General features: G+C 42.2%; 1 protein-coding gene across 1 annotated transcript in view; it reads right to left on the bottom strand.

Annotated features, from left to right (window-relative positions):
• UROC1 (urocanate hydratase 1) overlaps positions 1-12,909 on the bottom strand; it is a 103,284-nt gene that overhangs the window by 8,038 nt on the left and 82,337 nt on the right. Inside the window, exons 17-20 of the mRNA XM_045022784.1 lie at positions 9,999-10,069; positions 8,951-9,049; positions 5,795-5,894; positions 2,054-2,135 (exon numbers count right to left, since the gene is read on the bottom strand). Coding sequence (XP_044878719.1) covers positions 2,054-2,135; positions 5,795-5,894; positions 8,951-9,049; positions 9,999-10,069 — 352 coding nt within the window. The remainder of the gene's footprint in view (positions 1-2,053; positions 2,136-5,794; positions 5,895-8,950; positions 9,050-9,998; positions 10,070-12,909) is intronic.

Genomic DNA, 12,909 nt, shown 5'->3' with positions numbered 1-12,909 from the left:
CTAAGCTAGCAGCCTACTGCAGTGGCCTAGGGGGAAAAGGGACATTTAGTGAAATGTCAGACAGAGCTTGGGAAAAACAAGTGGCAGTACTGCAGTATTATCATTTTTCTTGCACAGATTTGAAATCCTGGATCAGACATCCCTATACTACCGGCAACCACCTTAAACTTGTGTACTAGAGGGTCAATCAGAAAATGCTGTGACATTTAATGCCCTACAGCTCCTCACCTCACTCATGGGACTGCTTGGGTGGGTAAGGCAAGCCAAACTTAACGGTATGGATGATGACGTAATTTTATTTGTGTTATTAATAATCAATAATAAACCCAGTAGATTTATGTAACAACTGTACACCCAGAATATTCAAGTGTACAAGTTTTGCAGTACGTTGTTTGCAGATGGGCCCAGTTGGCCCTAAATACCTCCCTCTAGCTGTGTTTGCTGGAAGCTCATGCCACGAACATGGAGATTCATGGAAAGAGGACAATTTTTTGAGGGAAACTATTTTTAAACACTGTTAAAAACTAAATTTTCTGCTTCTAATAAAAGAGCCAAAGGATGCCTAAACAAACAGTCACGGCTTAAATTCTGCTTGAAGCTACACCAGTGTGAACCTGACATTGCAGGTAATGGAGTGACTCCAGATTTACATTGGTGTAACTGAAAACAGAATGCAGCCCCCTAACAATAATAGAAAAGCTGTAACAAACTGCTGTATCATACCAGAACAATCTGTCTCTCTACTGCAACATTTACAGAGCACCCATCATCACAGTACGTAGAGTCCCATCCGGCAACGCACTTAAGCATGTGCTTAACTTTAAGCTCTTGAGCAGTCCAACTGGAGTCAGTGGGATTTCTCACATGTTAAAGTGCTTTGCTGGATCCAGGCCTAGGCTGAAGAGCCATGATTTATTTTAGTATATTTTTTTCTGGCATTGTTTAACATGAGAAGGCATGAAGCTCTAACAACACACTCGTGTGCCCAGGTAGAAGGAAGGACTTTTTTCCAGATTGTAAGTGGTGATCATCCTATGCCCTGAAACAGGAAGATTGATAATCATTAGTTTGTTCTTCCAACTTCTCTGTCTTTTATTAATGTAAATCTGCTAGAAGTGAGTAATCTGAACCATCCTTGAGTAGTTTGAACAATCATACAAATCAAAGCAAAAAAGCACCTTCTAGGCATTTCTATCCACGGTGCTTAGATTACATGATGAAAGACATCTTAGACAGCAGCTATATTGTGATTTGAGTTCAGTGTCAGTCCAGAGTAAATTTTTAGTGGAGTTACTGTGGATTTACACTGGCGTAACCAAGATCAGAATGTGACCTCTGAGAATTCTCTTGAAAATATACATCCCCATCCCTCTATACGGCAATCATCTTGTTCTGCTTCTCACTTTAAAAATCCCTGCAGGTTCAGTGTGTAATGCAACAAGAAAGCTGTTGTTTAAACCAGTCCTTGCATTGCTGCTGCATGCTTTATCCTGCCAGGCATGAGCAAGGGAAGAGGAGTGAAGAACTGAACGAAGAAGGACGGAAAAAAGTTTGCTGGCACCTGAGCAGTTTTGTATCAATAACCCTTTGTTGCACTTTAGCACATGGGCATGTTATATTGGGGTCCTAAGGTCACAGATTTAAATGCAGCTTAAGGGGAAACCTAAACACAATCCATCCACTAACACTCTGGTTCTTCATGTGTGAAGACAATGTTGGAAGTGGGGTCTGTTCAAAAAGACGAAGCCAGTCTGTCCTTGTTTGGCAAATTAAGTTTCCTAAATAGTGCTATGGCCAATGTCTAAAACACTTTTTCTTGACACATGGACATTAATTAAAAAGCATCACACGACACCACACGTCAACCTATAATATACCCTTTGAGCCTCCCCTCCCCAAATCTCCATTGTTCCCATGAACATGGCCTTTCACTGCCGCAGTAGCATATGCTGACTCTTCTCTCTCACTCTCTCTCCCTCTCTCTCTCTCACACACACACACGTCAACTGGATGGAACTGCTCTTCCCTTCAAACAAGATCAAGTTCTCCTTACCAGCCAACTCCACCACCATTGTGTAAGGAAACCCAAGTGGCTCCTCTAACTGCATCTCCTACAAAATTCTGTACCGCCATATCTAGGAAGAAAGGAAATGAGTTATTGCAGCACCAGAATGCTTCACTTATTTCATGTAATGCTTGTTGTTACTTCACTGCTTTTTCTCCCACTTGGGGAGGGCAAAGGGAAGAAACTATTTTTTCCATCCTTTTTCTTTCCACACAGGAGGAAACACATGCCAGTATCACAAAATGCTCTGCTCTCTCAGGATAGTAGTACTCTTTATACACTGCTAAAGTGGAGATCTAAAATGAGAGGCCTATGCAAGAGGAATTGTAGAAAACTAGAAAATAAGTAAATAAAGGTATGTCTACACTTCAATCGCTACAGCAGCGCAGCTAACGGGAGAGGTTCTCCTGTCGGCATAGGTAATCCACCTCCCCAAGAGGCGGTAGCTAGGTTGACGGTATAATTCCTCTGTTGACCTAGCGCTGTCTACACTGGAGATTAGGTCTGCTTAACTATGTTGCTTAAGGATGTGGATTTTTCACACCCCTCAGGGACATAGCTAGGCCGACGTAAGTTCCCAGTCCTAAGACTTCACTGGAATAGATAAGACTTTGCAGAGACGTGGCACTTTTCATGGTAGGAACATTATTTAATTATAACCCTCAGTTCTAAATCAAAGTTGGGTGGGTATTGTCATTTCCATTCACAAACAGAGAAACAGGCACAGAAGTTAAGGCCCCAATTTAAAAAAAATGTCGAATAATTCTGGATGCCTCAGTTATGGGGTCTTACACTGGGCACCCTTCAGCACAGACATCCAAAATTAGTTGATGCTTTTGAAAACCTAGACACAAAGTGGAAGAGACAAGGAGTAGAAATCAGGAGTTCCCAATTACCAAACTCATGCTCAGACCACCAGATCACAGCTCTCGGTTATGCGCAGGGAACAAGCAAAAAGTCTTGTGCATCAAGTAAGCCTTATGTTGAGATTTTCCATGGGACTTAAGTAGTGTGAAGGCTTTGCCTTGAACCTCTGTACAAGAGTGAATTTAATCCTTAATGCAGTGGTTCCCAAACTTGTTCCACCACTTGTGCAGGGAAAGCCCGGGCCAGTTTGTGTACCTGCCGTGTCCCTCGGCCCACGCCGCTTCCAAGAGCTCCCATTGGCCTAGAGCAGCGAACCACGGCCACTGGGAGCTGTGATTGGCCGAACCTGCGGACGCGGCAGGTAAACAAACCAGCCCGGCCCACCAGGGGCTTTCCCTGCACAAGCGGTGGAACAAATTTGGGAACCACTGCATTAATGCTTAGAAGTTACCTAGAATATTTATTTCTTTAAAAATCACAATTTAAAGAGGCAGAAAAATAAATTAGAGACTTGATTTTCAGTGCACGGCTTCCTCTGAAATGCACATAAACACAGTTTACACATTAGCCCATGCAATAGGGGGCACTAACACTTGCATATCCAAATCTAAACTTTCAGCTTTGCATGTAAATTGTAGTACATCGAAGTATACACAGAAGTGTGCACGTGTGGAAGAAATGATGGGCTGGACCCCAGTGAAAACAAGACCCTACAATTTTTTATTCAGGAACAACAGAGCAAGTGCTTTGATTTTATGAGTTCAAAATCAACCCAAAGAAACAAACACACACATCCCTAGAACCACATTTGCAATGTTGCATGTACTGCATATTCAGGTGAACTACCATGAACTAGCTAATGCAGCCATTGATCCATGTTAAAACCCTGTCAAAAAGCTTTCATTATGGTATCATCTTGTCTGGCATAATGTCACTTTAATAACCCAGTTAACATAATAATTACTTTGTCAGATGGCATTGAGGACAAGAGGGATAAGACTGTACACTCAACATGTAAAAACTTCCATTCCCTTCTCAGGCAAACGGCTGAGCAGAGTCAAGGTTAGGAGGGAACCATGGCAAGCAGATTAATGCTGCAATAATTTGCAAGCCCTCTGCTTTGGAAAAGGTCACTAATTGAGCGAACGACAGCACTGAAAGACACTTTCCTCAACAGCATCTGCCTGGGCTGCGGTGACCTTGATTGTCAGGCTGAAGTGCTTAATGCAAAACCAAAACAGGTGGGCCCAAAGTTACAGAAAATCCCAATGTTCAGTAATGAGAGGACTTCAAATGGGTCAGGTCAGATAAACTACCATATATTGCAGTATTGGGGCGGGGGAGAAATGAAGAGACCTAAAATGTTCCCCAGCTCTCTCTCAGAGCTTGACCTTAGGAGCTAGGGACTGATCTACAGATCACTGAAAACTATAGAAAGACTCCCATTGATTCCAGTGGGCTTTGGAGGAGATCTTTCAAAGGGGTCCATATAAGTCAAGAAAACAATTTTATTAAACAGTGATAAACAAACTGCACTCTTAAAAAATGAGCCTCCATTTCAAACTGGAATCCTCAGCTATCCTACAAGTTAGTCAAATTTTGCAGCTCTGGGAACCTGCTAATAATACTTTGTCCTTATAGCTCTGTAGCACCTTGCATCCAAGGACCTCAAAGCACTTCACCATCAGCAATTCATGACACCTTGCAACACCCCCTCGGGTACACTTATTATTATTCCCATTTTATGGTTGGAAAATTGAGGCAGAGAGAGATTTACCTCAACATTTTTGAAAGTGTGCACTGATTTGAGTGCCTCCATTTTTGGGTTCCTAATCTGAAATACTTTGGGCTTGTTTTTCAGAAGTGCTGAGCATCTGCATTTTCCCCAGGTGCTCAGCACTCTGCAAATCAGGTTCTAGGGCTCCCAAAATTAAAGGCCCTTTTGGAAAAGGGAACCTGAATGACTCAGCCAAGGTCATTCTGCAGCTTGGTGGCAAAGCTTGGGACCTAATCCAGAACTCCTGATGCTCACTGCTGTGCATTAACCATCAGCCCATGTTCCCTGATGACAAGGGCTGTCTCATAGAATCTGAACTGTATTTTCTTGTTAATGCACAGAGTAAAATGAACAGGCTGTGTCAGTATCAATTCTGTACAAAGCATTTTTGTACACACAGGGCCTGATTCTGATCTTGCTTATACTGTACCAGGTTAATACTGCTGTGACTCCATGGAGGGTTCCTTTGATTTACACAGGTGCAAGATCAAAATCAGGTATAAAGTTCATAGAATCATAGACTTTAAGGTCAGAAGGGACCATTATGATCATCTAGTCTGACCTCCTGCACAACGCAGGCCACAGAATCTCACCCACCCACTCCTGTATCAAACCTGTGTGGGTGGGTGAGATTCTAAGGCCTGCATTGTGCAGGAGGTCAGACTAGATTATCATAATTGTCCCTTCTGACCTTAAAGTCTATGATTCTATGAACTTTATACCTGATTTTGATCTTGCACCTGTGTAAATCAAAGGACCCCCTCCATGGAGTTCCATCAGCTGGGGCAGATTCTACTCTCTGATTACACCAATATAAATCAAGAATAATGTCAGTGACTTTTGTAGCATTAGTCTAGATTTACATTGGTGTTACCAAGGGCCCTTCTACTTTAATTAGTTCCATGCTAATTTTTGTATCATAATTATATCCCATAAAGCCGCCATGTCAAGATAACAGGAAATCTGATTAATTGGGATGAAAGAGTTAAACAAAACCCATTTAAAATGTTCTATAAAATTAATTTCTTGTTTTAAGCCATTTCTTTTGTTTGCCTAGACAGACGCATCTCAGCTGCTCTGCTGACCTGCACAAAAGGCTGATCCATCATAAATGTTTGAGGTCTCTCTGTAAGGACTGTCGGTGCCACTCACATCGTGGTGATCTCGACTCAGGACAACCGGTGCCTACAAAAAACCAAGGACAAGGAAGTGGAATCCTACACAGATTGTGAATGACAGAGTTGACAGTCTGTTTTTTTGCAGATTTCACTCTCTGCCTTATTGACTTACCATCTCATTTCAAATCTCATCTAAAAAGAACTCGTTACTCCTCACCCTAATCCTCTTAATTTCCTTCTCCCTCTGCCATCAATTTTTATTATAACTGGTAAAGAAATGCTGACTTTTTGTGTGTGAAATCTGGTGGAGAAAATCACCATCATTTCACACCCAGAGATGAAGAGCCTTTTTTGAGAGCTCTTCATGAAAATTGTATTTTCACACTAAAAAAAAATGCAAAATGTTGCAAGTAATTGATCTGAATTGACTGTTACCTGAAATTTTAAAGACTTTGTGGATTGGTTAATCCTCATGCGAAATAGAACAACAAAAAACAGGGCAAAGCCATATTTCTTCATGAATTTGCAACATTTTTGAAAATGTGAAATTAAGTATAATATCTGAGACTATGAGAGATTACACAAATATTTTTGAAAAGTTCCACATTTCATTTTATAGTTTAACTCGAACTTTATCATTTAGTACAACTGCATTTGTAACTCTATAGCATTTAAGGAAACTGTTTGTTTTTATGAAAGATGCTATCCAAAATGAGAGACCAGTCCTGTGAACCTCACTCACGGAGTATTCTTTATTCATATAATACTATTGACTGCAGTGGTACTGCCTGTGCAATCAAAGCTTTGTGAGGTCAGGCCCTTAGCTTGTCTTGTATTGTTTTCATTGATTCTTAACCACAAATCGCAACATATATGTGTAACTTAAACATCACTACAGATTGTGAGCTCTTTGGGGTGTTTGTACAGCACCTAGCACAATGGGGTCTGGGTCCACATCGGAGGTTCCTAGGTGCTACTGGAATATAAATAATAAATAATAGAGCTGGGTAGAAACTGAAATTCCCATTCCACAGGAAATTCCAAAACAATTAAAGTTGTTGAGAAGTGGAACAAGAAATGAAAATTTGAAATTTCTCTTAGAACAATCATTCCAAAATTTCATTTAGAAAAAAGTTAAAATGACATTTCATTCTGACCTTTTGGAAACATTTCCAAAGCTCCCTGAGCTGGTCACAGCCATGGCAGCCCACCAGATGGGGAGCCCAGCAGCTCACAGAACTTGAAACCATGGGTGCCCTGGCTCTGCCAGACAAGCTGCCTTGGAGCCAGTAGCATGGAAGCCCTGGGAGCCTGGGCTGCTGAGGAGCAGTGAGCCTGAAGCTTGGGCAGGCTGGTGTGGAGCCAGGCAGGTCAGCTGGCAGGAAACCAGACAGGATTCTGCTGGAAACCTGCCCGGTCTCCATCGGAATTTTGTCAAAATAGACACGTTCCCCCGGAACGTTTCAATGTTGTCAAATGGGCATTTTCTAGTGGAAACTGTTCCACCAGAATATTTCCAATCAGTGCTAATAAATAATAAACTACAAATAAGGGAACATTGAAACTTAACAGCTTCCTACAGCTCAGATAAATCTTTCTTGGCTGGCAGATATTTAGCCCAGCTGATAGGGCCTGATTCTCTTCTCATTTATGCCAGTTTTACACCACAGTAACTCCATGGACTTGGCTCGATCTGGAGTCAGTTTGCTCACTCTGCTCTGTGCTGCCAGCAAATTATGAAGTAACTTCAAGGGCACCTCTATGTCCAGCTCATGAGAATGGCTGAGAAGGGGAATGGAGATTCTGAAAAGATGAAAAAGATACAGAACAAAATCTGAAAGGCATGGAAGCCTGCCCTTGTCATTCATAGCTCCAAGGGCTTGGTTTGTCTGGCCAGGTTTAGTTTTTAAGACGAGCTTGAAATTATGTTCATTTTGAATCCTGAGATGATCAACAGTATTTGAAATATGTTAATAAACATTTTCTGAGTAACAAAAACCAGACATTGCTCCATTGATATTCATTATAAGCCTTACATGAATTTGCTTCTTTAAAAATGATGATAATTCAGCTCTGACACTGGAAAGACAGAGACGCGTGATTTAACATCTTTGGGCCTGACTCCAAGTACACTTAAACAAGTGCGAATCTGGAGCAACACCAATGAAGTTACACTGGCTTAAAACCTGTCTGAGAGGAGAACTAGGCCCTTAGATTTTCTGAGCAACAAAAAAATATAAAAGATGGGTTTGAACCTCTGGATCTGAACGGCTCTCTGATTTGTGGGGTTGGTGATCAGACCCTTGAGGCTCAGAACCCTCTCTAAAACAAACACACAGGCTGATTATGTTATTCTGTTGCACAGAAAAACATGCATGCCAGGCCCCAGCATACTAAAATGCAGGGAGCAAAATGCCACCACAGCATGCATCATCTAAACACCTTTCATGAGCATAAAAGCAAGAATTCAATTTTGTTAACCAGAAGCTTGTATACCACATAGTTTTGCTGTAGTATAAAAGCCTTTATTATGCATGTACTAACTGAGCCCAACCATGAGCCCCAGATTCTTTGCAATAATACATATGTATTATCTACAGCAGTGCCTACGATCTAGGTCCCACAGTGCTACATTGCTGTACAATCATATACAAGGCCCACAGAGACCTTAGAAAAATCCCAATATGTACAAATTCCTGTGCACGTACTAAATTTCAACAAGGTAGATTCTGCCTCCGTTACTCACACTGACTAGTATCTTACTCCTACAGTAACTTACGACCCAGCATGCACAAAGGTGGCAGTATCAGAGGCTATGTTGGTTTCTCTTAATTTTTCACTAGCGCACGAAGTGTGAGTGAATGCCGACTGTATGATGCCCATACACAACACCAGGCAGATTTTTTACCTGGGGTTTAAGTGTGATATCTATGCAGACATTCTCTAGGTCAGACTCTCCTCTCATTGAATATGTCCCGGTGTAACAGGGAAGAGAATTTGGCTTGACATTTTGTAATATACCTTTTTATTACCATTGGTTGAACCGTTCTACTTCTCCCATCCCACCCTGATCTCAGCTACTAAACATAATTACCATGCTGCATTGAGTGGGAAAAGCCATACCTTAATCCTTTTTTCAGCAATGGCTCGATTAATAGCCACCGCAATAGCCACACGACCCTTCTGATCAGAGTACAAGATTCTAGCTTGGGAGCCAACTACCTGGAAAATGAAAATGCCACAGTGATAAGGTTCCCTCTGCAACTGGCTTATCTCCAGGCGCCAGGGGTAGACTCGGCCCCCTCCACTGGAGAAAGCATGGAGTATTAATTTGTAAACAATCGGCTTCCAGAAATAAGACATTAACCCCACCCCATTGAACTGAGTTTTATCTACACTCACACAATGAGATTTATTTTTCTAATTAGCTGCTACAGTTCAGTAAATCCCACTTTTTAAATCGACCTCATTGTCAGGCCCACAATCCCCTTATCAACAGCTGAGAAGCAGAGACTGGAACCGCTGGTGGTGGCGATGGACTGGAAGGGAGGAGAAATAGGGAGACAAAGATCATCAGACATCTGTCTCCCATAGCTATGCACCCATCCACCCCTTACTTTGTGGTCTTTAGTCTGGCTTCCAGCTGGGGGGGGGCATGCTTGAATCCTGAAGTGCCTGCGGTTAACTGGCTGAGGTGCTTAACTGCGCTTTAAAAAAAGAGAGTCCATCTAATATGCAATGCCATAGGAGGAAATAGCCCTTTCCCCCCTTCTCCTGAAAAAAGGGTTACAGGACTGGAACAGCAGTCCTGAAGGGGAGAACCCAGGACAGGACAGCTCCTTCAAGGTCAGATATCAGGAGCGGAGCTCAGGGGAAGCTGGTTATGAATAAAGTGTATTGTGAGCCTAAGTTGCCTTGTTGAAAAACAGAGATGGACTCAAGCCACAAAAGTTGGCTCTAGACCCAGTTTTCGAACATCTCAAAGTTGAGAGGGTGAGGTGTTGGTTTGGTTCATTATGAAGATGGGGCCACTCGCAACGTTTGGATCTGGAGCTAGGATCAGATTTCAAACACCCCTGGGTGGAAAGAGCAGTGTTTGGAGACAGAGTTTGCACTGGGACCCCTTTTTGCTTTTTGGTCTGGCTGTGTGTGAAGGAGGCTGTGCATTTACCAAGCTGTGCTTCCCGGCTTCCCGAATCCAGCGGATATTGTCTTGGTATTGCTGCTTCACAGATGCACTGACTGCAAGAGAAACCAAGAAAGCAAAAGGTTTAGAAAAATAAATGCAACGTGCTCTAAATACTATGGAATTCATAAAACAGTCAAATCCTACTCTTAACATAGGTGCAACAGAGGAATATAGGAATGGCCATACTGGATCAGACCACAGCCCATCTAGTGGCCAGCTCCAGGTATTTTAGAACAGGGTTTCTCAAACAGGGGTCGCCAATTGTGTAGGGAAAGCCCCTGGCAGGCTAGGCTAGTGTGTTTACCTGCCCCGTCCGCAGGTCCAGCCAATCGCGGCTCCCACTGTAAGTCCCTCGGCCTGCACCACTTCCAGCAGCTTCCATTGGCCGGAAGCAGCGATCCGCAGCCAGTGGGAGCCGCGATTGGCTGGACCTGAGGACGGGGCAGGTAAACACACCAGCCCCTCCCGCCAGAGGCTTTCCCTACATAAGTGGTGACCCCCGTTTGAGAAACCCTGCTTTAGAAGAAGATGCAAGAAATTCTGCAGTAGGCAGGTGTAGGATGAGCTGTTCCAGATAATCTGAAGCGCTCTTCCAAATCCATAATGGATTGGTTTAAACCCAGACACATGAGGGTTTCCAACACTTTTGTTCACATTAACTACAACAACTCTGGATATTCTCGTTGTGCCTATAAATCATAGAATCATAGAAGATTAGGGTTGGAAGGGACCTCAGGAGGTCATCTAGTCCAACCCCCTGCTCAAAGCAGGACCAATCCCCATTTTTACCCCAGTTCCCTAAATGGCCCCATCAAGGATCTTGCTAAATTATTGGCCTAAGCAACACACAGTGGCAATTAGTTCCAACATCTAATTCCACACTGGTTGAAAAAGTATTTCCTTCTAGCAATTTGAACTTCCAGCAATGGAACCTCTAAGGGAGTTGCTTATGTGCATCTGAAAACATAATCTGGTACAATGGTTTTAACCACTGGGACACATTCTCTCATTTACATCTATGTAACTCCATTTAAGTCACTGGGCTCAACTGAGCAGCAACAGAAATGAAAGGGTGAGTTACATGTGGAGTGAAAGTTGGTCAGAAAATGAGTGTAAATGGCAAAGAAGTGTAGCATGCATCAGTCTGGCATGGGGTGTGTGTGTTGTAATACAAATCTAATGTTGATGAGACTGAAGGTAACTGTAGCAGGTAAGCGACTAACAAGAGAGAGGGAAGATGTAAAATAAAGTAGGGGCTGCTTTATTTTGCATCTTCCTTTTAGGTGTTTTTGCTGTTATATCTTTCCTTCTGCCCCTGGGTAAGTACAGTACAAGAATTTGCACATCCACTGAATGCCCAATCAGCACGTTACACTATACAGCTCACACCCATTTCCTCACCAACTTACAATGGGCAAGTAACTTATACAAATATATCCATCAGCACTGAATTTGTCCCAAAGACTTTCATGAGGTCTGAAACCGACCCCATAGGGGGCTTCATGGGGGTAAGTGAGGAGTATTGAGACTACTGTGTCTTTTCACAAGGCGCACATTCAGGCAAATATGCACAGCCGAACTAGAAACTGAGGAAAGAGCTGGATATTGAAGATCAGGTTTAATATACTGCTAAAGAGAAACGTAAAATATGTTCATTTCTGCATAGGAAAGATACATTACTGCAGGCCTGCACTAGCAGTGAGATAGAAGCAAGATTGTTTTAATGATTCTGTAAGGAAGTGTCAGTGCTTTATGCGTTGGTTATGAGCGCCTTTAAATTATACAGCGGGTATTAATATGTCAGCTCTTATCATCACAAGGAATAAAGGCTGAAACATCTGCTTGAATCATCCTTTCCTAGAAGACTTGCATTGAACTATAAAACCGTTACGGAAACATCCTGTAGATATGACAACCTTAGGGTACTATTAAAGTTTTACAAGGGTTTATAAAAATTATTCTACAGAATTTAATAAAGAATGAGATCCTTTCGATAATTTTAAAACAATATCCCACAGAGTATAATTTTCTATTCAGTCCAGTGGTTCACATAAACCTATAGAACGGATCTCATTCTCTATTGAATTCTATAGGCCTTTTCCTTAAGAGGAGCTAGTTGAGAAAACTGCTGTCATTCAACTAAGGCTATGGGGACATACGACAACTAAATAAATCTGACCCTTCTACAGAACCCAAGACATTATCAGGCTCCCTTTTCTAAATTTTGGTGTGTCCAGTGTTGAATTTTCTGTTAGTTCTGTGAGGGTGGGGGATAGTGTCCTTTCATTAAATCTGCCCTCCTGGAATTGAAAGTATTGATGCTCCTTCTTGAGCCGCTGTGGCTCAACCTTGGACTAACTCCACGCATCTCTCATTTGTTAAACTGTTGCCTACTGTCTCTCTCAGGAATATGTTCCTAAATCAGACAGGCTACTGTGTTGCTTCTGGTATTTCACAGATACGGGTCTTTATTTAGGCTTTAAAGCACATTCTGATCTTACAAAAATAATCCTCATCAGCAAGGAAGTTGATTCTCTGTCCTCGTTTGTTTAAATTTATTTTTTGCTGTCCAACCCTGTCAAACTATGACTAGAGTGGTGAGCAAATTCCTCATTTAAATTAGTTATTACTATCTCACTGCCATTTGTGCCTTGATCCAAAGAAGTCAAGTTCCCCAACGTGTGTCACAAGTGTTTTGCAGGTCAAGCATGAAAATATACACAATAATACACAGTAATACGCAAAGTCCCTAGAGGATTTTAAACCATTCTCCTCCTGTGTTGTGGGTTCACCGATTTTAAACAGCAAAATCATCTCCTCAAAAAGGGAAGACTGATTAAAATTGGAGATGAGTCCCGACTGAAAGTCCTGATCTGAATTTGAAATTCCCCAC

Source organism: Mauremys mutica, chromosome 7 (genome assembly GCF_020497125.1).
Source record: "Mauremys mutica isolate MM-2020 ecotype Southern chromosome 7, ASM2049712v1, whole genome shotgun sequence".
Lineage (NCBI taxonomy): Eukaryota > Metazoa > Chordata > Testudines > Geoemydidae > Mauremys > Mauremys mutica.
This window is presented reverse-complemented; position numbering and strand designations above follow the sequence as displayed.